The 27,208-nt window shown below is 33.0% G+C and overlaps 2 protein-coding genes across 2 annotated transcripts; one reads left to right on the top strand and one right to left on the bottom strand.

The window, feature by feature from the left end:
* Positions 1–4,190: 4,190 nt before the first annotated feature.
* On the top strand, positions 4,191–5,031 carry LOC149486915 (uncharacterized). The gene is made up of 2 exons (XM_089697088.1): positions 4,191–4,540; positions 4,620–5,031. Exons 1-2 carry the CDS (start codon positions 4,528–4,530, stop codon positions 4,967–4,969), a joined length of 363 nt encoding a protein of 120 aa, XP_089553214.1. The 5' UTR covers positions 4,191–4,527; the 3' UTR covers positions 4,970–5,031.
* Positions 5,032–5,587: 556 nt separating this feature from the next.
* LOC149486916 (uncharacterized) lies at positions 5,588–9,397 on the bottom strand. Its single transcript, XM_089697298.1, has 3 exons — positions 8,852–9,397; positions 7,052–7,463; positions 5,588–6,975 (listed from the first exon to the last, which is right to left on the bottom strand). Exons 1-3 carry the CDS (start codon positions 8,951–8,953, stop codon positions 5,588–5,590), a joined length of 1,902 nt encoding a protein of 633 aa, XP_089553424.1. The 5' UTR covers positions 8,954–9,397.
* Positions 9,398–27,208: the final 17,811 nt, after the last annotated feature.

Below are 27,208 nucleotides of genomic sequence, written 5' to 3' on the forward strand. Positions count from 1 at the left end.
TTATATGTATATATAAAAACGATCCATTTTTCATCTATCATTTGTTATACAAATTTAAAACTATTTATTATAGCTTATGGGTCATTGTTTAAACTCTGTTTGTAATAAAACGTATGTACCTGCAAATTATATCTTTATATTCCTTGCGTTTGTATTTCTGAGTCAAATAAACTTTATTTTATTTTTATTATATTAACTTCTTTCACAAACAAAACATTGAACAGCTTCTATATTGTTAAATTCTGCGAAGAAAACTTATTAAGCCATAGAGAGAACACATGTCATTCATAACATTTACAAAAAACAAATTTCTATGAAAATGTAAAGATAGAAACCTTCGGCCAAGCATACGTACATTACATAAAGAAATCTTGCATAATTATTTCATTTATTTTAGAATTTGATTAAAAAATTGTTTATTAAACACTCACGCATAAACGGATGAATCTTAATCCAACCAAAATATAATATAATTATTTCCGATATGCATGCTTCCTAAATCTGTGTTCCCCGACGAGTACAATATGGGGGTCTTCAAGCGAAGAGTGAACCGGTACCCACTAGGGAAGCGCGAACCATCTTAGACCACATCTTAGCTTTCCATCAGGCGAGATTGTGGTCCAGTGCTTCCTTATCTACAATTATTATAAAGTAGTATAAAATTTGAGGCACTGATAGATGATTATAATTTCTTTCTTTCTATATATAGGATAATACATTATTTTCGAACACAACGCGAGTAAAACCGCAGGCCTCAGCTAGTATCTATAACAGAACAACCAAACAAATTAAGCTCACAATACATCGTTCAAAGTACTAAACGTGTATAGCCAACATTCAGAACATGATGTAATTGGTCGTTTCAAAACTAACGTTTGCTAATTATTGGCCAAAATATATCTGTTTCATGTACACTTTTAGTAATAGGATAACATAATGGTTTTAAAATTGTCGTTTCAAATTTCAATACAATAATTATTGGCAAAAGGATTTTAGGCACTAATTATGTGACGATTCTATACTTTTTCTTAATTTAAAACGTTTTTATCGTGTAAAATTATCTCTCGTGGTATAGTGGTTTACAACTAAGCGTACCGAAAGATTCCGGGTTTGATTCCTAGAAAAAGTGTACATCTAGTAGGATTTAGAATACTAATAACATACTTATTTTTAAAAAGAACTACTTAGATAAGTTAAATAGGTTTGAAACATTGAAATTATATCTTATATTTGGATTATAAAATTAAAATCATGGGTAACTTTTACGCATGCATATAATCAGTCGTTATTATGTTACATGTAGTAACCTTGATATTCTGTTATATTATGATGTTGATTACAGGATTCCAGAGGTTATTAATATAATGTACTATCTAATAATAGGGCACTAATTATTAAGCTCAATTAAATTATTAGCTTAGACGCCAGCTTTATTGTAACTTTGTAGAGTAACTAGCTGTGCCCCACGGTTTTACCCGCATTGCTCCGATCCTATTAGTCTTAGCATAATACTATCTTTCCTCGATAGATGGGCTATCTAACAGTGAATTAATATTTCAAATCGGCCCCTTGGTTCCTGAGATTAGCGCGTTCAAACAAACAAACACTGTTCAGTTTTATAATATAAGCATAGATTATCGAGAACCAATGTTATGTCACTCCAAAAGGTGTACAGAAAGTTAAATATATTAAACAAGAACACTTGTAAAAAGTTTTTACGAATAAACGAGTTTGGAGTTTGACAGCAGCCCAAGTATGAACGTGACATTTTGCGCTGAATCATTCTGAGTTCTAGATACATTATATAATATTATATTATCAGTATTATAAGTGTGAGTTAGTGTGTCTGTATGAATAGATCCTTAAAATCATGCAACAGATTTTGATGTATTTTTTTTTAATTAGAAGGGTTCAGTTCTTGTGAGGGTGCCATTAAATAAACGATATTTCTTTCAGTATATAATTTATTAGAATTTAGACAAAGCGGCCAAAGCCGTGAACAGTAAGCTAGTATTTAATAAATAAAATTAGTAAAAAAAATATTATGCGAATAATAGATAACTCAATAACGATTTTCCGCATGTTTTATAAACATGCTTGCTATTCGATTATTTCACGAAGTTGACGTTTCATTTATCTTTCTTGTCACGGATATTTCGGTCGATTAACTCGTGAATATCATTATATATCACTTTATAATAAAAACTAGTAAAATTGGTGTGTAGAATGGGATATTTTCATTACAAAACTGTTTTATTTAAATTCTCTAGCATACAACTATCACATTCACAACACACGTTGAAAACCATAAGTATTTAACATCGATTCACTAAACCTTATCTGTTGTTACGAATTGTTATTAATTTTAACCACCATTATTGTTAATAGAGACATATTAACTTAATCTTAATACTATCTTCTTCTTCTTATATATAAAAATGAATCGCAAAATGTGTTGGTAAGCACATAACTCGAGAACGGCTGAACCGATTTCGATAATTCTTTTTTTATTATATTCCTTGAAGTACGAGGATGGTTCTTATGTAGAGAAAACGTAAATATGTACCACGGGCGAAGCCGGGGTGGACCGCTAGTATGTATATAAAAATGAATCGCAAAATGTGTTAGTAAGCGCATAACTCGAGAACGGCTGAACCGATTTCGATAACTCTTTTTTTATTATATTCCTTGAAGTACGAGGATGGTTCTTATGTAGAGAAAACGTAAACATGTACCACGGGCGAAGCCGGGGCGGACCGCTAGTCTTATATATAAAAATGAATCGCAAAATGTGTTGGTAAGCGCATAACTCGAGAACGGCTGAACCGATTTCGATAATTCTTTTATAGTATATTCCTTGAAGACGAGGATGGTTTTTATGTAGAGAAAACGTAAATATGTACCACGGGCGAAGCCGGGGCGGACCGCTAGTACTATTATAAAGGCGAAAGTTTGTATGGATGTATGGATGTTTGTTACTCTTTCACGTAAAAACTACTGAACCGATTACAAAAACTATTTTAATTTAGCACACATATAGAGGTTAACTTGGATTAACACATAGGATAGGTTTTATCCCGGAAATCCCACGGGAACGGGAACTATGCGGGTTTTCCTTTGAAAACGCGGGCGAAGCCGCGGGCGGAAATCTAGTAAGTAATAATATAAACAGTCTGATTTATATAATTACTTATTAAGTTAACCAACCAATCAACAACAATTAAATAAAAAAAATCTTTATTCACATTTTTCTTATTAAAAAAAAAACTTGATCTTCCATCCAATAATAATTAATGACTCTATCCTAGTACATTTAATTTACAGAAGACCGTCTTTCTTCTGCAAAACTGCCATTATATTATGCTTTAATGGATAAAATGCGTCACAAAATGTGTTAAAACATTATCCTTATCTAAAAAACTAAAAATCTAATTAACTACAAGTTTCTAAGTAAAGTCCACTTTTTCAAAGTAGGTACATTAGTTTAAGCTGCAAGTTTTATCTTGAAGTAGACCTAAGAACTTCTACTATAAAATTTATTGAACTTCTCTTTCTATAAAATAAAAACTATTACCTACATTCTACAACATTTATCTTTTACAAGTTTTCAACTATATAATGTCTAAAATATTAAAATAAAAATCTAACGGTGCATTTAGATCAAACGAGTGAATGCTCATTCTAACTCCACTATGACAAATAATTTATTTTAGGGTAAACAGGCGTAGAGCATTATTTCGTTGTTCTTAGTGCGTTCGAAATGATTCTATGCAATGCTCTAATACTGAACAAAACTGATTATGAGTTTTCATTTACACTAAAAGATCACGAAATAATGCTCTTGCTCTAGCTTTAGCTCTATGTTCGTTTGGTCTAAATGCACCGTTAGAAAAAAGATCGCTATTAGATATAATATACTTCAATATTTTTGTAAACCTGTGGAATGTGGATGCTACTTAGTCTCGTATATTATAAGTATTATTAGAAGGTTTTATAAGTATTTGAACATTCATTATTTTCGATTTGATATAAATTATACCAAAAGACATAAAGGCCTAAACACTAAATTATACGACAGTGATTATAGTGTTTTGATTTAAAATAAATAAAACTATATTATCATTATGTAGGACTCACACCTCTGTCACCGTAAGGGTGCTTTTCCACCAACAATGTGCAGGGTGCAGGGCTCGGAAACCGGTTGAAATTCTTAACCGGTTTCGGTCATTGACCCCAAACCGAAATTGATTTAGGTTAAAGGTTGCACTTTACCGGTTTTTACCGGTTTATGCGAAATACCGGTTTTTCATTAATATTGGTTTTGGTGGTGAAAATTAACCGGTTAAAACCAAGTTCCATAAGGATCCTCGGCCCCCGCTACCCTCGCTCGACGGGCCTGGAGGCTGGACGTTGCGAAGTCATTTAGTTACAAAATTCTTTAATCGCACTCAAGTTCCCAACGTCGCCGCCTGTCTTCTCCAAAGTTTGTACTGCGGGACTACAAGGACTGAAATTTGGCAACGAAGGATGAATAACAGAGGCGAGTCTATTTTGAATTAAATATGTTGACGCAATTTTAACTAGCTTCCGTCTTTACTTTATTTAGTTATTTCTTCCAGGATTAAAGCGAAGCAAATCTCCGTACCCTTTTGATTCAGAAGATTACGATTGGAAGCGCCCTGCATCTCCATCTTTGTTGAAACCAAATATGTGTACTTCGGAGAAAAACGAAGTCAAAGTAGAAGTGGTGTCCAAACAAGACAATAAAATATGTTTGTCTTGTTCAGAACATTCTAAAGTAGAAATAGACCAAAGGAATGAACATTTTTCGGATCTCATTAAAGAGGAATTAAAGCATATCTTACCATGTATGCGTACAAGATGTTACGTAAAAATATTAAACTTTTTGAACACCGTGAAAGGTTTTCATACTGACCAAATTGGAGTTACTGATACTGAAATAAATTAATAGTACTTAGATTTATTCATGTTTTATTGATTTATGTAATTAAACCTACAATCAACTGTATCAAAAGCAGAAGATTCGTGTAGTGTTCTTTTTTGAAATAAAATACATAATTGATAAGATTGTTTTATTTCTAAACTGAATTAGTAAACAATGCAACAATCATCGCATGAAAATAACATCGTTTTTAACTTAAAAAAATGTTTTTATGGAGATTTAAAAATTGGGTTTTTAAATTAAACTGTATAAATAAATGTATGTAGGTAATAATTGTAATACTAACACTAGAATAAGATTTTGCTAATACTATATGGGCTACTAGCTTTCCACCCGCGGCATCGCCCGCGCAGTCAAAGAAAAACCCGCATAGTTCCCGTTCCCGTGGGATTTCCGGGATAAAACCTATCCTATGTCCTTTCTCGGGTATCAAAATATCTCTATACCAAATTTCATGCAAATTGGTTCAGTAGTTAAGGCGTGATTGAGTAACAGACAGACAGACAGAGTTACTTTCGCATTTATAATATTAGTATGGATGTGGCCTGAAATAAACGAATTTTATTTATTTATTAAATAACATGTAATACAAAAATAATGAACATTCCTTCATACAAAGCAAATTTATTCCAACGAAAATAAATGATTATTTCTCACCATCAAAATATCATCAATTATTAAATCATTTAGTGACATACGTAGATTATTAAGTACAAATTTCAAGGACGAAAAGAGCCTTTCAACACTAACACTAGTCGGTGGTGTCGCCAAAACTATTTTTGCCAGATTATATAAATATGGATCAGTCATCTTTCTTTGCTCCCAATACTCTAAAATGCTACGTTTTGATGGTAATACTGGTTCTTGTAGAAATGCAACTAACTTAAAATTGATTTCTCTTTCTAATGATTGTAAATTCTGCTCATCCATATTTATATGTCTGCTAGTCACAAAATATTGTCTAAGGTAGCTGTCAAAATTGTTATTTTCATTTGATGAATCATGTTCTGCTGAAGTTCCTGGAACAACGCTATCGTTAACACCAGGACTGAAAGGTTCTGAAATCGCTTCTGCAGTCGTTCTTCTTTTTAAATTAGTTAACCTTTTATATGTTTCAACTAACACAGCCCTTGCACTGTTCTGTTGTGCTGTCGTAAGTGTAGCATTTACTCTCGGGTCCAGGTAAAGAGCTGCAAGGAAGTATTCATTGCTAAAAAGTGTTTCTTGACGACTTCTTAAACAGGACAGCAAACGCTGGGCAAAAGGGCTATGTAGTTGTTCGATTTCGAGGCGACACTTCATCCAAGCAATATAGAAATCGCCAAAAGTCAGTTGTTCCATTTGTAATTTTTTTGATAAAATCCTGCACGGCCTTAGGATATTTAAATAATTTTCAATTGAATCCCAAATGACTTCTGGTTCAGAATCTAAGTTAACGATGCAAAAATCTTTAAGTTCATGCAGTCTTTCTAGCATAACTACGGTAGAATCCCATCGAATTGGAGTATCAATCACTGCATTTTGTAGTTTAAGTATTTTTAAACGCATTGCCATATTGGGCGTACGTAAATTACGAGCAATTCTTCGACAATGCCCAAGAAATTCCTCTATTTCTTGACAGGCTTCTTTAACGGCGAGCTGTAGACAGTGTGCAGCACATCGTATGCTTGTAACCGTGCGAACTATACCAGATGTGCTACCTGTGCCAATCTCTAACTCTAAACTCTGTTGGACAAAAGCAGAGTCCTCCTCGTTGTATTCACCGTCCGTTTCGATGTCCGATTCACTAAATGATTCGCTTACCGACTGGTTGATTGACTCCCTCGCAGCCTCGTTTATTTGGTTAGTCATACTTATCATATTGGCTCCATTGTCAGTAGTGATTGTTTGAATTTGGTTTAGGTCTATACCGTACCTACTCAGACAATCGACTACATTGTCCTTTAAATACTGTCCTGTATTTCTATCGTGCAATTCTTTGATAGTTAAATTTCGAAGGACAATCTTTCCATCTAAAATTGAAATTTAAATAACATTAAAAAAAGTATGTTTTAACTTTAGTTTGAAAATCATTCTTTAGCTACTTACCCATAACATACTGTATATTTAGTCCCAGAAACCTTCGCAACTTAATGGACGCAACGTCTACTTTAATTGCAAGTAGATTATTTTTGATCTCGTTACTAATCTTTCCGCGAATTTCGTGAGCCATATCCTGTATACTGGAACGTACATTTTTGATATTAATTGCTTGATGCTGGTTTTCTGTAACCCCTGGTATTAACTTAATTAGGTCTCTGAAAGCTTTGTCTTCAATTAGGCTAAAAGGACGACCATGATCTGTTACAAGTTTCGTGCAGCATTGCATTACACTTTTGGTGACATTCGACGTTTGCGGTGGCATGATTTCTTTAGCTGCCAAATTTGCATTGTGAATTTCTTCATATTTTGCTCTATGTTGAGAATAAAAATGACGTAACAAGTTTGCACCATGGTTACCCTGAAAACGAAAATAAAATGTAGATAATGTGCAGAAATATTTATTTTAATATTTGAAATAATGGAAAATGATAGCAAAAAGTATGAGACGAACAGACAGAGTTAATTTCGCATTTATAATAGGTAGGTATGTATATATAATAGGTATGTATGGACGGAAATTAAAAGAAATCTAATAAATCATATTCATAATATTGTTGTCCTACAGGTTACTTAATTAATTAATTGACTTTCGCGTACCTAAGTACGCGAAAGTCAATTAATATTAAATTTATCTGCATTGGATAAAAGTTTCATTTAGAATGACGAAATTAATAAGCGACCCGCGATAGCCACACTTACGCATCAAGTAGGTATTTTCGTTCCGTTTAAAATTACGTAAGTACTTAGTTACGTAAACTATACGTATGCCATACTAATAACACCGACAAAATGAAATAGGTACCAAGCAACCATTGTAGCAACTAGGTACCTAAAAATCTAACAAATACGTGGCACGCGAAGCGCGCTAGTCTCTTTTATTACTACACTAGCGACCCGCCCCGGCTTCGCACGGGTGCAATGCTGATACTAAATACACTACAGAAAAATTGTGAACGTTGTATAGGTATAAAAATATAGCGGCCCGCTCCGGCATCGCACGGGTATAAAATACATAGCCGGGCGGCCGCAAACGCTACGTCCCGCAATTTTTAAATCTGTAATATCTTCGAAAATATTCACTTAAATCATACGGTGTAAAGGGCCATATAGATCTATATTAAATGAACAATGTATCCATGGTATTTAATTGGTTAAGGATTAATGCTGTATTGGTTAAAATCGCTTCGAAAATTAGCCATTATTTGTCGTAAAAAGTAAATGACAAAAAAAAGTTATTGTGGGTTATCCATAAGAGATAGACATATACCATCGCGGACTTTTCTGTAGACCTTTTCAATGTGTATAATACTTAGTACATTATTTTGATAAAACTCGTAGGGTTCAGCCTGCGTTTGCAATGTAAGCGGAATAAATGTAATTTTTTACGACATCACATTAGAAACCTCAAAAATAACAGTACTTCTCCACTACTTAATGGATCTTATTATACATATAAACCTTCCTCTTGAATCACTCTATCTATTAAAAAAAACCGCATCAAAATCCGTTGCGTAGTTTCAAAGATTTAAGCGTACAAAGGGACATAGGGACATAGGGACATAGGGACAGGGAAAGCGACTTTGCTTTATACTATGTAGTGATATAAGAAAAAGTTATAAAAACCTTGTATAATAAAGAGGGTGGCTAAGTACGCATTTATCGCTGTTTAATGAAAACAATACCTGCGAAGTTACCCTGCACAATATTATAATATAAATACATATTGGAATAGAGAAAACCACTTACCTTGATGGTTGCATTACAACCCTCCATTAAACACGTAGATTTTTTGTTTTCTTCGTCGTACGTAAACATAGAATAAATCCTATTAACTTTTTTTCGCCCCATAATAAATTCCTATACCCACAATTTATAATCGACGAGTGAGTGCCGAGTAGTGACTGGCGTAGGTTTGTTTGCTTGTTACGGGGACGTCACGCGCTCGCAACTGCCATGTCGAAGTGTGCGAACGCGCGACGTAACAAGTCAAATCATGAATCTACCTACAACATTTAAGTTCGCCGGTAGCAATTGACGTTCGCAGATCGATCATTTTTTGTTTTTTAATTTTAGTTTATATGATAATTCACTATATCTTGTGGCAAGCGTTAAAAAATGAGGCAAAAATAATAAAGGAATTAACCGGTTAATTTGGGTGTCAACACCGTTTGTGCAGAAGTAACCGGTAACCTTAATCATTTGGGTTACTTATAAACAGTTCACTTGTTTAACCGGTAAATGAAGGAACGATATATTTACCGGTATATAATCTAAATTAACCGCTCTTTTCAAACCGGTTCCGAGCCCTGGCAGGGTGTGTTTGAAAATAACCAATAGAATCGCTTCAAATGCTTAACGATTCAACTTCAAACTAAATGAAGCGATATGATTGGTTATTTATAAACACATTCCTCGCTACACATCCTCGCACATTAATGGTTGAAAAACACGCAAACACACACACTACTACTTTTTCAAAAACCCACCTAAGTATTTAAACCATATTATATTTTATCCGTTTTAACCCTTAAAGTCGCAAGGTATATGATGTGAATAAAAACAAAAAATATGAGTTTAATTTGTTTATTACTTATAAAAAAGACATAGTTATGACAATAAAAAAAATTATAATATTGTATTTTTGGAAAAATCATATGTATAGAATACCATACAATGCTACTCCTAGTACAAACTGACTATTTTTGACAATGTATAGTATACTAGACATTATGCTTTTTATTGTTTCGTATGATAAGCCAAAAAACAGTTTCTATTTTTAACATAGCACAAATGTACTTTGCATTTTGTGCACATAGTACTAGCTTGACCAATTTTACAGTATTTACACCGCTGATAACCGGTCAGCTATGGCCAGTGATAAAATTTTTTCATATCGTACTTGGTCACTAGGCCTCTCGGCTACCGGTTTTTATTTTATTTTTCTCCGATACAGATTCTACATTTCTTACAGCAACTTCTCTATCTCTCTTCAACAGTCCCATAAAAACTTCATACCTAAATTCTTTCAAATGGTCTTTCTTCCTCATGACATTCCCCATTTTGTCGTGTCTACGACGCAATAACCTCCCGTTATTTATGCATATATCTAAAAGTTGGGAAAAGATGTTCATATACCAACGGTGGGATTTGATGCCAGTGCGATAGAGTGCTATCAACATATCCGCTAAGTTGACTCCACCCATATGGCGGTTGTAGTGCTTTACTACTTGTGGACAGGTGACTTCTACTCGAGTTTTAGACTCTTTACTGAAGATTTTAATTTTTACTAATGTGTGCGCATCTACGTAAGAACCACTTTACTATACTGAGTTTGTTTTTGTTGCAATCTACTTGGCTGAATGCTCCTCTTCCTTTTTTTTCAGGGTCTTATCTGTAAGTAATTTACCAGTAGCATCTTTCAATCTATTCTGTCGTCTGGTTCCCAAGCCCGTATTCGGGGGAATTCCCAAGCTTCATAATTACATTGGGAGGGACTTGGAAACACGTCTTCATCAAGGAACGGCGTAAGAGGAGCTTGAAATTGATCTTGAACTAAAACGGAAGATTCTCTCGGTCAATTTCGTTATCGGTAAAGTCTGTGTGATCAGAACTTTCCAAAACAATGAGCCTCTCAAATGAAGCATCTAATGAAGGCGCAGGTGAGCTTTGCGGAGTTTTACATTCGTCGTCACTACTGGATCCATCGCTAGCATCTGACCCAGCATCTCTTGCGGGGACTAACGCTAAAATTCGTTTGGTCCTTTCATTGGAAGCAGTCTAAAACAAAGCAAAAATAGGAGTCATGCAAACCACAACCATAAACAATAAAACCGATGTAAAATAAATAAAATACAGTGCGTATAATTTTTGATTTTACGTATAAATTTACATATAAATATAAAATACATTATCGTCTCTTTAGTAGCAGTGTATATTATTCTATACATAACAAAAAAATGTTAGATCAGTGCTATGGTAGCGATGTATAGTATGCTATACATAGAAAGAAAACGTTAAAAAAAATGCATAATACCGTGCACAGCCCTTTATTTATGCAATAAACCTTTAGAATAATACTTTGACAAGCCATACTTTTCAACAAACACCCATAAATAGCTTTCAAAACATTTTTAATTTTTAAATCTTACCTTGGAAGAAACTGGCGGACGCATCTTGTCCGTTATTTTTCACCAATTATTCGAAATTGACATTGACAGCCACAGTTTTTAGTTATTGACAGTTGAAGAAACGTTCAAAAATATCAAATTGCTCAAAAAACAGATTCTACAACCATAAATAAATCTAGTAGAATTTTTGAAAGTATGATGTATAGTATTATATACGAAGTGACTTTAAGGGTTAAAAACAAACCACTGAAAACATCAATTGATTGAAATCCCTTGACAATATACTCGTAAGATATAGGAAGTAATCACTTATCACGGGGCGAACAATCTGCCGTCAATTTATCAAAAGTAAATTACTATCAACGCAATGTCGGGAGTAAAAACTGATTAATTGCTCCTGTCAACACTCGATATCTATCGAGATGTTACGAGATCGGTTTTATTTTGACGAGTTATTTTCATGGTTATGATTTGAATAGTTGTTTGTTACTAAGTAATGGTTAGATCGTGTATACGTATTTTAAGACGTAAACATCATAAAAGCTCTATGGACATAAATAAATAACAAATTTTAAGTACCTAGACAGGGTGTCCCACTATGGGTATACTAAGCGCGAAGGGATTTGTAGTTTTGCATACACTGATCACGTAAAAAATACAAAATACATCAAAATTTTTTTGCAAAATCGTTCCTTAAAATCCATGTTTTCTTCTCTAACTTCGCGCAGCCGGAATATATCGCTTCGCTAATATGAGCATTTTGTCTATGAAAACATAATTTTAAGAGATACCTAGCTCACGTGCGGGTGGAAAAGTAAGGTGGGTTGCTTGTTAGGGGTGTACACAAAGAGTTCTAAGAATTCATCTATTTGAAAAAAAAATGCATCTGGAATTTTTTAAGTATTTTTTACGTACTCAGCGTATGCAAAACTATAACCTCCTTTGAGCTTAGTATACCAACGGTGGGACACCCTGTATAATTCACATGATATTTTCAAGCGTAGTTTTAAATAAATATCAAATTAATTATTAGCAACATGGGCCCAGAAAAAAACAGTAAACTTCAATAAACATAAAAATATCAACAAAAATGGTTTGCAAAATCCACACCACAATACAATATTATTATGTTCATCTGAATGAAGTTCAGTGAAGAAATATCGACAATAAAAGTGAAAGCAATTAGATAATATTATTAATACTCCCACGTTTTCTATTTTTAGAATGAATTCGATCATAACATAATATCATTTGCAAGCTATTTTATGAGATATTATACCGTTCTTCTATTAATATTCAACCAAATAAAATATAACCATTAGTACACAATTTGTTATAAGTATTTTTGATAGACATTTAGTACATATTTGTCTTCAAGTAATTGAATTAAAGTCTAGCTTTATATTTCATTCATAGACAGATTCGTCCTCAACAAACAGAAAACCAAATACGGGTGATACACGAGTGAGACAAACATATCGACTATCTAACTGGTAGAAAAGAGATAGAAAATAACCGCGAGAAAACAAAGCGACGAGTTAAATAATTTGTGAGGTTACGGCAAAGTCACTTAATAAAAGAAAAATAAAGGCTCCCAGACATTTTACTATCTACTTCTAATCTAAACAAGCTTTTAGTAGACAACTGATAAACTAAGTTAAACATTTTGTTCGGAATTTTATTCAACCTAGGAATACTACAATAATTGTATTACGAAAAACCTGCTTTTATTGTAGGTACTGTATCTATATAAGGTGTAGCTGTGCCCCGCGGTTTCACCCTCATTGCTCCGCTCCTGTTGGTGTTAGCGTGATATAGCCTATAGCCTTCCTCGATAAATGGGCTATCTAACACCAAAAGAATTTTTCAAATCGGACCAGTAGTTCCTGAGATTAGCGCGTTGAAAACAAACAACCAAACAAACTCTTCAGCATTATAATATTAGTATAGATCTGAGAATATTATTTGTTAGGTATAGGTTTATTATTTGAATAGGGGACGGTAATAAAATATACCTCCCAATAGTTTTAGTTGATTGACCAGCTGCTACCATGTTATTTTACTTACTTCCTTTACAAAATTTTATAAGTGATTAAATTCTATCTACGGAAATATCTATTTTTTAACTATAATAAATACCAAATTTATTATAGTAACATCACTACATAGTATAAAACAAAATCGCTTTCTCTGTCTCTATGTCCCTATGTCCCTATGTACCTATGCTAATCTTTAAAACTACGCAACGGATTTTTATGCGGTTTTTTAATAGATAGAGTGATTCAAGAGGAAGGTTTTAGTATATAATTTATTATGTTTTAGACAAAGCAGGCGAAGCCGCGGGCGGAAAGCTAGTTACTAATGTAATATCTAGTGTATTTACAAACATTTCAGCCCTACATTTCTTCAAATAAATTTTAATGCATTACTAATGATCCCTAACATAAAGATCGTATCGCTTATCATTAAGAGTAATTACGAGGAGTAGAAATTTTTTTCTAGATATAACTAGAATAAATATCATTAAAAAACAATTTTCTCGAACATTCGTAATACTTTCGAGATGTCTCTCCGGATATTAAATAAGAAGCCACTAGCAGACTGTAATTTTGTATGTGCGTCAAATGTGAACAATTTTGCTGGGCTTGAAATGAGAAATGTATTGGAGATTCTTTAGCAGTGTTATTGTAGATTTAATATTATATATTTAAAGCTATTAAAAATGAAATTTTAAAAATTGAGTTAACTGACATGTTGTATAACTTTAATTGGTTCTATGAAAAAAAAGACGTGTGGCACTCGGGGACTGCCGCAGTAAAGCTATTTGCATGCTATGCCTTCAAGCCACACCTCCATGCCCGTCGGAGTGGGGAGCGTGAGGTTTTGTTGTTAGGGAATTTCTGGATTCGGTCCCCGCGCTCAAGGCTCGCGATAGAAGCTATGCAATAGCTTAAAAACTAAACTTAAATTGTAAGTGCAGTGTAGTGTGTAGGAATTTGAAGTCGATCAATAATTTTTCATGAGGCGTCTTCATATAATATTTGTAGTATTTTGGATACACGCAAATATATTGGTATTTTAAATTATTACAGTAAATTTAGAAGTTCTTGTACTTAAACATGAATCACTCACACACATATTTTTTCAGTCACTATTATAATACCGAAAATAAAATAAGATATTAAAAACACTTCTCTTAACCTTTCATTAAAGCGAACAAAAAACAACTTTGAATTAAATCCCAAAGAAACAAGGTATAATATTACTCCCGGGTGAAAAATAGCCACAAATTTATAATCATAAATCCGGACAAGCCAGTCATCCCCAATAATATGATCCATTCTACAGAACGGACCGTCTTTGGCCGGAGTCAGCGGAAAAATGCCAATGTGATGTATGAAAAATGTTCGGAACTTTTCTTGTTTCATTCCTGTGGCGTGTTTTAAAATATTTTTAGTTAAATCATTTTAAGATTATAAAGGATTTGTATGTAGAATGTAGAATTTCTTTTGAAACTATGCTAAATCTTGAATTATGCGGGTAAATTGAGAATTTTACATGTTTTTTTTTTCTTTTTTTTTAATGTCAGAGCAAGCAAAGGAGCAGGTGGGCCCACCTATGATATTATTATGGTAGGTATTTTATAAAATTTAAGACTATTAACGGATTTTAGACGCGTTTTATTTATTTTATTTACTTTTCAGTTTACAGCGAGCGTGGTCACGGGGAGACTACGATGTCACATGACTTAATCCTGAGTCATATTTTAGTTTTACTTAGCATTCAATTGCTTTTTAGTAAGAACTTTCTAGTGAATTCTGTGATTGCGGTCTATACTATGGAACAAATATTTTCAAAACGTAGCCTTTAAAATACTAAAAACTGACAAAACATATTATTATAATTCTAAAAAAAAGTATTTATTCTTTAAATAATACATTGATCTAGACAACTTAATAAAGAAATTGTATCGCAACTTCAAGGAGGCAAAACGGCTAGGACCTGCAATCCCAATTCGACAATTTTCTTCAGAAGCGAAACTATTTGTTGCATATGGGCGCCATTTGTCGCTTAGTAACAGATGGTACGTCTTCTCTTGCATTTGGTTTGTAGTTGCTTGAATATTTGCTAAATACAACAGAAGTTTGACTAAATATAAAGGTAGTATAGAAAAAGATTCCTTATTTTATATGTGATTAGAAAATTATAAATAAACACTAGCGGTCCGCCCCGGCTTCGCCCGTGGTACATATGAAAAATAGATGTTGGCCGATTCTCAGACTTACCCGATATGCACAGAAAATTTCATGAGAATCGGTCCACCCGTTTCGGAGGAGTATGCAGACTAACATTGTGACACGAGAATTTTATATATAAGATAAGATTACAAAAGATATAAATGAAGTACCTACTTATATTATGTAAAAATATTTGGGTAAAAAATAGTATTAGGTAAAAAATGTGACTTTACTTTGGCATCAATAATAATATATATTGAATACATATTATGAACCTTTCTATTTTTTTAAAGGCATTTTGTATATCAATAATATAAGAAAGGTATTGATAATAACACAGTTCTTACATCGTTCAGAAGTACATCGCACAAACTATAGGTAAACGTTATTCTTCAATACCACATTAATACGTATATTATAACTAAAGAGAAAGTAGATCGGATATGCTTAGCTAGAAATGCTAGAATACAACGGTAGGGAAAAATCTATCATTGTAACGTCGCTCCCGAGAGAAAAACTAGTTTTATCGAGGTAGTTTTAACTTAGCATAATGCTCCCACGTGCAATATGTAGGTATTTTTCCAAACACCATGTTAAATATATCGCATCCTTACTATATTATAATATTATAAATGCGAAAGTAACTCTGTCTGTCTGTTACGCTTTCCCGCTTAAACTTCTCAACCGACTTTGATGAAATTTGGCACAGTCAATCTTTAGGCCCTGAGAAAGAACATAGGCTACCTTTTATTGCGAAATATGTACCACGGGCGAAGCCGGGGCGGACCGCTAGTTTGCTATAAGTTTTATTAAATTGGGAAAAATTATCAAGATTTGGAACAAAAATTATGGAAATATCCTATCTATATTTGACCTACATATACCTATCTATTTTTGAATAATAAAATATTATGTTACATGTAATATGAATGAAGTTATAGAACATGATAACTATACACTATTATTTATACTAACATTATAAAGATGTAGAGTTTGTTTGCTCGAACGCGCTAATCTCAGGAACCAAGGGACCGATTTCAAAAATGATTTCACTGTTAGATAGTCCATTTATCGCCATAAGGCGAAAGACACCATCACGCTAAGACAATTAGGAACGGAGTAATGCGGGTAAAACCGCGGGGCATAGTTAGTTAATATTATACCAAGTTTAGATAATTTGCTTTATTAGACAAGGCTAACTGCACTATTGCAAGCATGATCTAATTCGTGTTAACATTATGTTCATATGAACTCCATACACGAGTAATAGTATAAACTATGATATAATTTACACTTGAATAATTATTATTAAGTTTATACATCGATATATTAATGTTGAATATCGAATTAAGTAATCGATATAGTACACATACGAGTCTAAGATATGGCCTCTACAGTCTACATGAATGTGTTTAGAAATTATACATTTTAACGATTTTAATTAATAAATTATGACTACAATATGTAGGTACCTAATTTAAGTTTGTTTTCTGTATAAGAAAAATATCAACAATTTATAGTTGTATATTTATAGTTGTATATATAAAAAATATATCTGTACGATGTTCATTGAGCGTGACCCAATTTATATATTACATATAAGCATACTCAAAGCTCAATTATATTTTCATTCTTCAATTATGTTAAATAAAATTTGAAGAGCACATCTCTATAATAAGCTGAAGTGTTTGTTTTTATGCTTGAACGCGCTAATCTCAGGAACCACGTAAATGTCCGATTTGAAAAATAAATTATTTTACTATAAGATAATCCATTTATCGAGAAATGCGCGAATCGGTACCCATCACGCTGAGGCTAATAGGAGCGGAGAAATGGGGATAAAACCGCGAGGCACAGCTAGTAATTATATAAGAATCAAGAGGAAATTGCACTGCGACTGTATAAATCAAACTAAAGTGAGAAAGGAAGAGCGTAATATTTGGTGAGCATATCACGTTGGAGACATGCCATATATCGTCCCAGTGACCCCGTTTATGAGGTCCACTGATGGCATTCAGACCCTTGGGAGCGAGTGTTTTATCACCTTTGTTTCTCGCAAAATATTACGCCATTAGCAGATTGTACTCCGTAATGGAAACTAATGTATTTCTGGGACTAATGACATCGGTAAAAATAGATGCGAGATGGAGATTTGTGGACCTTCGCGCTGTAAATTTTTATTAGCTTCTATGTATGATAGAGGGTTTAGTAGGAAGTGCTCGTAATATCACACGCTAGCATTGTAGCTGTTACCTGTTAGATTTACTGCAAGTAATCTGTAATGATATTACAGTGATTATTTTTCCGACCCAAATATCGACCAATAGAATTGCACCATTCGACGTCACGTGGTACAACCTACATGGTATTATACTGATAATTTTTTGTAAATTTTCTCTGGTCGTTGACGTCAAACTGACAGGTTCAATTCAATTGTGAAATTATTGGCCGACATTTGGGACGGAAAAATAATCTCCCGAATACCACACGAGCTTCAAAATTATCTGGCATTTCCCTCAAGGTTCCCTGCAAACAAATAAAGTCGTCAAGTTTTTCAGGAAAAATCACTCGCGCTTCGCGCTCGTGATTTTTTAACCTTGACTAAAAACTTGACTCCTTCATTTGTTTGCAACGAACCTATCGGAAAATACCCGATAATTTTGAAGCTCTTGTGGTATTATAAGTGAATATTTTTGTTTAGTTTTTTATTTGATTGTATCAAATAATTTCCGATGCTTCATGACTAACTTTAAAATTATTTTCATAGGTACAGAGCTGCATTATTCCGAAGTGAACGATGGCTATTGGCCATCTAATTTACCTAGCCTATACATTGCTAAAAATTACGCCCTTTTAAATGATCACAATCAATTTTTTTTATCTTGACCTCGTTACAAACATGACTGCATGATATATTACTATTATAATATTCGCCATTAAAGCGAAGCAAGCTCCCGAAACTTATTTAAATCGAATGCGGTACTGAAGTACCATCTGCAATATATATCACGAGTAATAACTTTTGCAGTTTCTACGTAATTTAATACTCCGCATTTAACTCGTTTTTCGCTCCACATAATAGTTTTAATTTTATCTTTATGGCAGAAACAAACGTACCTTGTATACTTTTATTGGGTGCAAAAACTTTGAATTGATTTATTGTAATGTTTATTTAGTACGGAACTAACAAAGTTGAAGTAAATTTATTGGGCGTATTGATATACGCGTTTTATTGGTGTACTAGCGGTCCGTCCCGACTTCGCCCGCGGTTCATATTTACGTTTTCTCTACATAAGAACCATCTTCGTACTTCAAGGAATATATAATAAAAAAATAATTATTGAACTCGGTTCAGCCGTTCACACGCGATGCCGTGACAACGCGAAACAGGTTTCATTTATATATATACCTATAGATTATAATATCTGGAACTAACATAAGACATAATACACTTATATCAAGATACTTTAATTCAATAATTTTAAAATTAGCTTTCGGCCCGCGGCTTCGCCCGCATTTTCAAAGAAAAACCAGCATAGTTCCGGGATAAAACCTATAATATGTGTTAATCCAATTTACCCTTTATATGAATTGTGTGCTAAATTACATTGTAATCGGTTCAGAAGTATTTGCGTGAAAGAGTAACAAACATACATACATACACATACCTACACATAGGTACATCCAGCCTCCCAAACTTTCGCATTTATAATATTAGTAGGATAGGATAAAATGAATATATTATAAAGGTAACGACCGCGTATTCGAAGCTAGACAATATTATTCAATTATATTAAATTAATATCCATATTACGCGAACCGAATCTAATTATAATACTGCGTAGTTCAATCGTCTGAGTTCCACAAATAATTAATAGATGCTGACACTAATTGGCTAATTTGTGCTAAAAGCAATCAGCTTTCGGCTATTTTCTATGAATTATCGACTAATATCGCGTTATAACGTTATCATATTGTGTTATACCTATTTATTTTGAAGTTATAGGGTAAAACTGGGATAGATGCCCCACTTTTTGAAAAAGCCTCATAATTTTAAAAATATGAATCTTATACGAACACTTTGTATGAATATAGCTAGCTAGCTTTGGGAAGTTAGGTTTTTGGAAATGAGGCATCTATCCCAGTTTTACCCTAAGTATTTTCTCAAAATTTTAATACCTATTTAGTTAGCTATAAATATAATTCTCAAAATAACAAACATATTAATAGTGAATTTGTTGATAAAGTCCCATGGGCCTCTGTTATATTACTGCTGCAGTATTATTCCCAAAAACTTATCCCATATAACATAAAATTTTAAATTAACACTGCACATTGTAGGGTAACTTTCAGGTTCATATAAATTAACGTTTTATTTATTTATTATCTCGGTATTATATATTTTACAAAATATATAGGTAACTGTAATAAGTATCGTAGGTATTTACTATGTGTATCATAATATATTGGTGGTAAGTATATTTGCTCAAACTAATATTAAGATTTATGAGACACTGCATTTATAAGTATTCAATTAAAAACAATACAATGAAGCTTAAATGTTCCCATAATATATTTTAATAATTAACATACACAATCTCAACTTTTATTACATAACTAGCGTTCCGCCCCGGTTTTGCCCGAGGTAGATATTTATGTTTTCTTTCCATAAGAACCATAGGAATATTATAAAAAAAATTATCGAAATCGGTCCACCCGTTCACGCGTGATGCCGTGACCAAGGAAAACGGGTTTCATTTTTATATAATACTAGCGGTCCGCCCCGGCTTCGCCCGTGGTACATATTTACGTTTTCTCTACATAAAAACCATCCTCGTACTTCAAGGAATATAATAAAAAAATTCGGTTCAGCCGTTCTCGAGTTATGCGCTTACCAACACATTTTGCGATTCATTTTTATATATAAGACTAGCTGCTCCCCCCGGTTTCACCCCCGTGGCTCCACTCCTGTTGGTCGTAGCGTGATGATATATACCTATAACCTTCCTCGATAAATGGGCTATCTAACACCGAAAGAATTTTTCAAATCAGACCAGTAGTTCCCGAGATTAGCGCGTTCAAACAAACAAACAATTAAACTCTTCAGCTTTATAATATTAGTATAGATATAGATAATATGTTTATTATGCAAAACGCCAGTATATTTTCGATTAAACATTTTAATCAACATCAAAAGCTAGTAGACATACTGTAATAATTCCAGCATCTCTTTTATTCCAGTAACTAAAACTCATTCCAAGCTAAAGGTATAGTTAACCAATGTGGTTTCCATTTCAAACCATTAGCGCAATCTTTTTGTACAAGACATTAACTCTCCTGAAGATTTTCGCTTAATTTATATGTTAACTAAGTTTTTACGATGGAGTTAGATTTGAAAGCCGAGAGAAGTTTTGGTAAAGAGGGGTCAAGTAGTTCACAATTTTATTGTGAATGATAAACTGGGTTTTATTTGGAATTAGGTTTTAATCTGAGGTAAGGTTTACCTTTGTAGTTATTAGACTTCTGATGGCTTTTTAAAGGAATTTAATCGTGGTTCATTGATTGCATTGGCAAGAATAAAAATTTAATATTTAAATCACGAGAAATATTTTTAACTAGCTGCGCTCCGCGGTTTCACCCGCGTGTCTCCGCTCCTGTTGGTCTTAGCACGATGATATATAGCCTATAGCCTTCCTCGATAAATGGGATATCTAACACCGAAATAATTTTTCAAATCGTACTAGTAGTTTCCGAGATTAGCGCGTTCAAACAAACAAACAAACTCTTCAGCTTTATAATAGTAGTATAGATTAATCTACACTAATATTATAAAGAGGAAAACTTTGTTTGTTTGATTGTAATGAATAGGCTCATAAACTACTGGACTGATTTTAAAAATTATTTCACCATTCGAAACCTACATTATCCACGAGTAATATAGGCTAGGTTTTATCCAGGAAATCCCACGGGAACGGGAACTATGCGGTTTTCTCTTTGAAAACGCGGGCGAAGCCGCAGGCGGAAAGCTAGTAATATATAATTTGACTTTGTTGAAATAGTCTTTAATTTCTGTTCTTTATCTTTGATTATCCAACATGCACATTTTTTATTAATTTACTACAATTTAATTGTTCTTTTTATAATTATAAACCAACAGTTTCCTTCCTGTAATAATATTTTTATTTCCTTCACGGTTGGAATTGGTTTTTTCCTTTAATGTTTCGATTTCCATTTATATTAATAAATTATACATTTATATAATTCCTGTGTAACACGTGTAACAACTTTTCTATTGAAGTTCCGTTTTATTATTGTTATAGAAATAATTAACCTTTCATCGTTATTAGAATTTTTATTCTAATTACTATAGATAACTGGCTTTATTATTACGTACTAGCGGTCCGCCCCGGCTTCGCCCGTGGTACATATTTCGCAATAAAAGGTAGCCTATGTTCTTTCTCAGGGTCTAAAGATTATCTGTGCCAAATTTCATCAAAATCGGTCCAGTAGTTTATGCGTGAAAACCATACATACATACAAACCTTTCCTCTTTATAATATTAAGTATAGATATAGCTATTCCCATTTTCTCGTAGCCAAAACATGATGTTATTATCGCCTATGGTCTTCATCAGTAAACGGACATTTTTTACTAAGTACCTACTTTCTAAATTTTAGATATCAATAAACAAAAAACTAAAACTTCATAATACATAGTGTTAGTAGAGATATAATTTCATTAGTGTACTATTATTTTTGGCAATTTGAACAAAGGGTCATTGAAAACTATAAATTCAGCTGTACAGACAGACAATGGTCTAGTTTGGCGTCAGAATAACTTAGTGAATACTTAGTGGGATGCACTCAGATCGTGATTTAACTTTAAAATTTAGGATTTGTTGCGAACTTTTTTCGTATTATGAGCTCATTAAATATACATTTGCGAGTTCAATACGTGAGTGCATTTCGATAAGTCTAGTAGATTCTATTTGTGTGTGTTTTTTTTTCGAATTTTTATGTTTGATGTTTTGTTAGTGGCTTTTATTGAAAAATTGGTTTTATGTTATTTTTTGTGAGAGTTTTTAATTAGGAAAAGGCGCATTTACTAATTGTATTTTCAATTTATATCAGAGAGATTTTTCATTTTGTTAACTTCCAACAGATTTTAATTTCTTTAGAAATTAAAATAAGAAAAACTAATAGATTTTTTATTATTATTAATTAAATAGGCTAGTAATACATTTGACCTAATATTACACAAAAAATCTACATTTTTCATACACAACTATCTGACAAAAACAAAGAACAAGGGAAAGTTGCAAATAGTTAATTTGAGCATCATTAAGCTACTAACTGGGAAAAAGTACACAACTTTTGCTGACGTCACAAGTAAGACAAAGGTAACTTTTGCTTTGTGGACGGTTGCTTTTGTTCTATTTACCTACTTCACTTTTATAACACTAATGTAATGTATTCTTGCTAATGTAAAAGATGCGAAAGTGTCTATTTATCTTTCTCGTTGCAACGTATTAGGGATTTATGTTATGATTTTTATGTTTTGTGATAGTTAGGACGCTAGAGTAATACAAGAATAATTTTTAAACACATTAAAAGGTCTCATTTCTGTGGGAAAATCCATTAAAATCACAACAAATTTTACCTTTTGAACATACTGACTTTTTAACGTAACTAGTTAGCTGTTAATTTTTTCTTGAATATGCGGGCGAAGCCGCTGTTAATAGCTAGTATTTGTAAAGCAGTGTTATGTTGGTTGGTCATATTATGATGGTATATGACTGCCTGTTAACATTTGCAGAGGTAATGCTTCTGCAAACGTTGCTAACTTTTAAAGTGAAAGGGATAAGGGTTTGACATCGGAAATAAAGGAAAGGACAAGGAAGGGATATGAAAAGGAACGCCTCCGGCTTGATATCTTCGATTTGCGAACGTATTAGGTATCTTGTATTTGTGGAACATATACCTTGGCCCTTGTAATGTTACTTGCTTTCAAAATTATTAATTAATTTATTAAAAACTAGCGGTCCGCCCCGGCTTCGCCCGTGGTATATATTTACGTTTTCTCTACATAAAAACCATCCTCGTACTTCAAGGAATATAATAAAAAAAGAATTATAGAAATCGGTTCAGCCGTTCTCGAGTTATGCGCTTACCAACACATTTTGCGATTCATTTTTATATATAAGAAAGATGACTGTTTTATTTTTTGATACGTTTATATTCAAACACTGTAATTATTATATTTTTATTAAAGTTTACTCGCGTCCCTTTGATACTACATCTCTTCTACATCTATTGCAATCATTTGTTATTTCTCTACAAAGTATTACAAAAGTAATTAATATGATCATGCTTTTTCAGTTAACAACATTGCTTCGTTAGATAGCGTAAAACGAAATATTGCCCTCGTTTCCTAATAGGTACTAGATATCTTCGGTTTTATCAAGAGATCAAAATCAATCGTGAACGTATGGCACCTAGGCACGTGTTAGAATACATATTTCCTACGAATATTTTCGTATTAAATCAATGATACATTTTTCTTATTACGTTTCTATATTATTATTGGTTATTGTTCATTTATACATGATTTTGTGTAGGTGTACTGTTTACGCTGACCGCCACCTTGGTACAGTGGTTGACGCGTGAGCTTAGAACCGAGGGGTCCTGGGTTCGATTCCCGGTGGAGACGAAGAAAAAAAAATGTCTCGGTCTGGCAGGACACAGAAGGCTGATCACCTACTTGTCCCTAAAGAAAATCGATCAGTGAATCAGATGTATGAATAATGCATCTGCCCCTTACCCCTCTAGGGGACACGGGACTTCACACACTGTTTACGCTGACTTCGAACTATTGTTCAATTAAGTACACTACAGGCTTCTGTATCTTACCTACATGGGTAAAACCGAAAATATAGATTTTTGATTATAACTTAATAAGTAAATGCTGCGTAGAAAGCTCATAGGGTTTTGTGAACAGGTCACCGACCACAGACACTTGTGTGGTAACTACGAATAACGTATTGTAATAAATCATTAATATTAACATTTTACATTGATGCAAAATTTAAGTTTTCTATATGTAGTTTTACGTAGCTACTTTAAAGTAATAATTACATACACATTGAAATATTATATACGTAAGCTAAAAATGAAACGAAAATATATTGTAATAATATAAGGAACTCAATGAAGCGATAAAACATTAGCGCAATTAGTCAAGCAGCCGATCCGTTCATACGTAATCATTGAGTATTGAATAAAGCCACTGGTCAAACGAAGTTAGACAGTGCGGTGAAACTTTGTGAAGTTGGAATCCACAGTTAACTCTACTTAGTGCGGTTAACAAATCGTATACTTGGCCATCCTAACTTGAGTTTGTATAGATACCTAATTGTATTTTATGCAAACGCGTGAACATGACATGCTTGTAATTGTATTTGGACAGTTTCTTGTCTTACATGGCGTAAGTTGTGAGAATCCTTTGTGGTTAATTTGATTATCCTGCATTTGAACTGAGTGTCCGTGCAAACGGCCCACCAACCACAGCCACTATAAACAAATTAGCCGGCTATGTAACAGTTTATTTTATAAATAGCGTTATTGAAGTGAAACTTCTTTATCGGGGTTGGAAAAAAAATAGTGTAACATTTTTTCGTTACGCGTGACATTTTTCCGTTACGCGCCATCTTTTTCCCTATTATACCACGCGTGATTCGACGTATTTCTGTAAAGTTGCATATAGTAATTTTTTTTAAATAAGGTCATAAAGAAGTTTCACTTCTTACGTGTGTACACTAGTACACGCACACATTTTTTACATAGATAAATAAGAACTGTAGCTTAAAGATTTCGTAGATCATTGAACTTCATGCAATGTTTTATTGAATATAAAGTGAACTTACTTTGTCTCGTTGATTTATACTTTTCCTGTTTGTTTTGCAATTCATCTCTATTTTCATTTAATATTATATTCTATGTGTGTGGGTACAGAGTAAACAAAATTATAAGTGATATTTCATATTTCTGCAGAATGAGGAGTCTTGTCACGATCTCTCATGAATAAGAAATTGTTTTATCAATACACTTTGATGTATGTCTTATATTTATAATACGGTTGATTCTCTGTATTTTTTACTGATTAAGATTGGTATGAAAAATGCGATGGTTAAAATGATACTAGTCTACAGTTATTGCATTATAATGTGATTACAAATTTGATAAAGCATTCAAAAAATAATAATTAGCGGTGCTTATTGAATACAATAATAATATAGTATAGGTACTTTTTTTTTTTTTTTTTAAGTGGGGAAATCTTGCATAGATACCCACGGCCTCCGGGGAAGGGGCCGTGGGTTATGTCGGATTCCTACCGACCAAAACCCCACTGTGTTCCGTCAAGCCGCATCAACGACGGGGCCACGGGTATGGTAGAATTCTTCCGTGACATAATATAGGTACTTAAAATAATGCTATTTTGATTACAATCCAATTTCCGAACAGATAATTTATTAAGATTTCACCGATTAATGTATAGATTAAAACAGTCTCTAGGGAAGACGGTGCTAATAATATTCTGAGTATTGTCACAGAATACTTAATATTAGCTATCTCTAGTATTGTTTTATGACTCCAGAATATATTATGTAACGTTATGTAACTATATTATAATTACGATTTTACAACTATACAAATATACCTACACTCTACAGCCTTAATCCCACTGACAATAAAATGATTTCATTTTCGTCTATAATAACATTATATACTAACACTACATAGTATAAAACAAAGTCGCTTTCTACAGAGAAATTTTCCCTATGTCCCTTTGTATGCTTAAATCTTTAAAACTACGCAACGGATTTTCATGCAGGTTTTTAATAGATAATTCTATCTATCATTATAATCAAGAGGAAGGTTTTAGTATAATTTATTAGGTTTTAGATAAAGCGGGCGAAGACGCGGGTGGTAAGCTAGTTAGCTAATAAAAACAACTTTACAAAGCTACGTAATTACGCTATTAATTATTATTATACTTACCTTAGTTAATTATTCTAGAAATAGCATATATGATGTAAGTGAAACCTTTCGCCTGCATGACACGCTTTGGCTTTTAGTATTGCAATAACCAACGGGCCTTGGTGGTTATTCATAAAATTTATGATTTGAATAGGTTACCCATCAAGTATGGTTTATGTGGGATATTTGTAAGCGCTTTCGTGTCTTGTTAAAAAAAACTAGAATAATAATTTCATAAATTACAATTCCTTTGTGTATGCTTGACTCAAGACACTAAATTGATCTGAGTGACATTTTATGTCATGATTGATCACTTCTTTTCAGCTGCTGCTTCCTTTTTAAATTCTGTACAACTAATAATTATTAAATTCAATTTCACTAGTAACAACAAAAAAAAATCTACAACAATCATAATATAATATAAGTACACAAATACCCTAAATCATGTCCACACTAACCATAAACAAAGACACTTATCTTTTTATTCCTTTCACGTGGTCACCCTACAGCTCACGCATGTATGACACACAAGCTCATCAAAATATTATTAGAGTTACCTTGAGAAGGTTTAATATGTAATTCACGTTTAAATGGGTTATTCCATTTTATCGTAAATTATACGGGGAAATATTTACTAATATTGCCGACCCATTTTGTATTATCTGTAATGATCAAATGAGGTCGAGTTTTATTCGTTATTAT

This window comes from Colias philodice, chromosome 7 (genome assembly GCF_061535455.1).
Source record: "Colias philodice isolate Cphi_HAF_F1 chromosome 7, ilColPhil1 Martin Lab GWU primary, whole genome shotgun sequence".
NCBI lineage: Eukaryota > Metazoa > Arthropoda > Insecta > Lepidoptera > Pieridae > Colias > Colias philodice.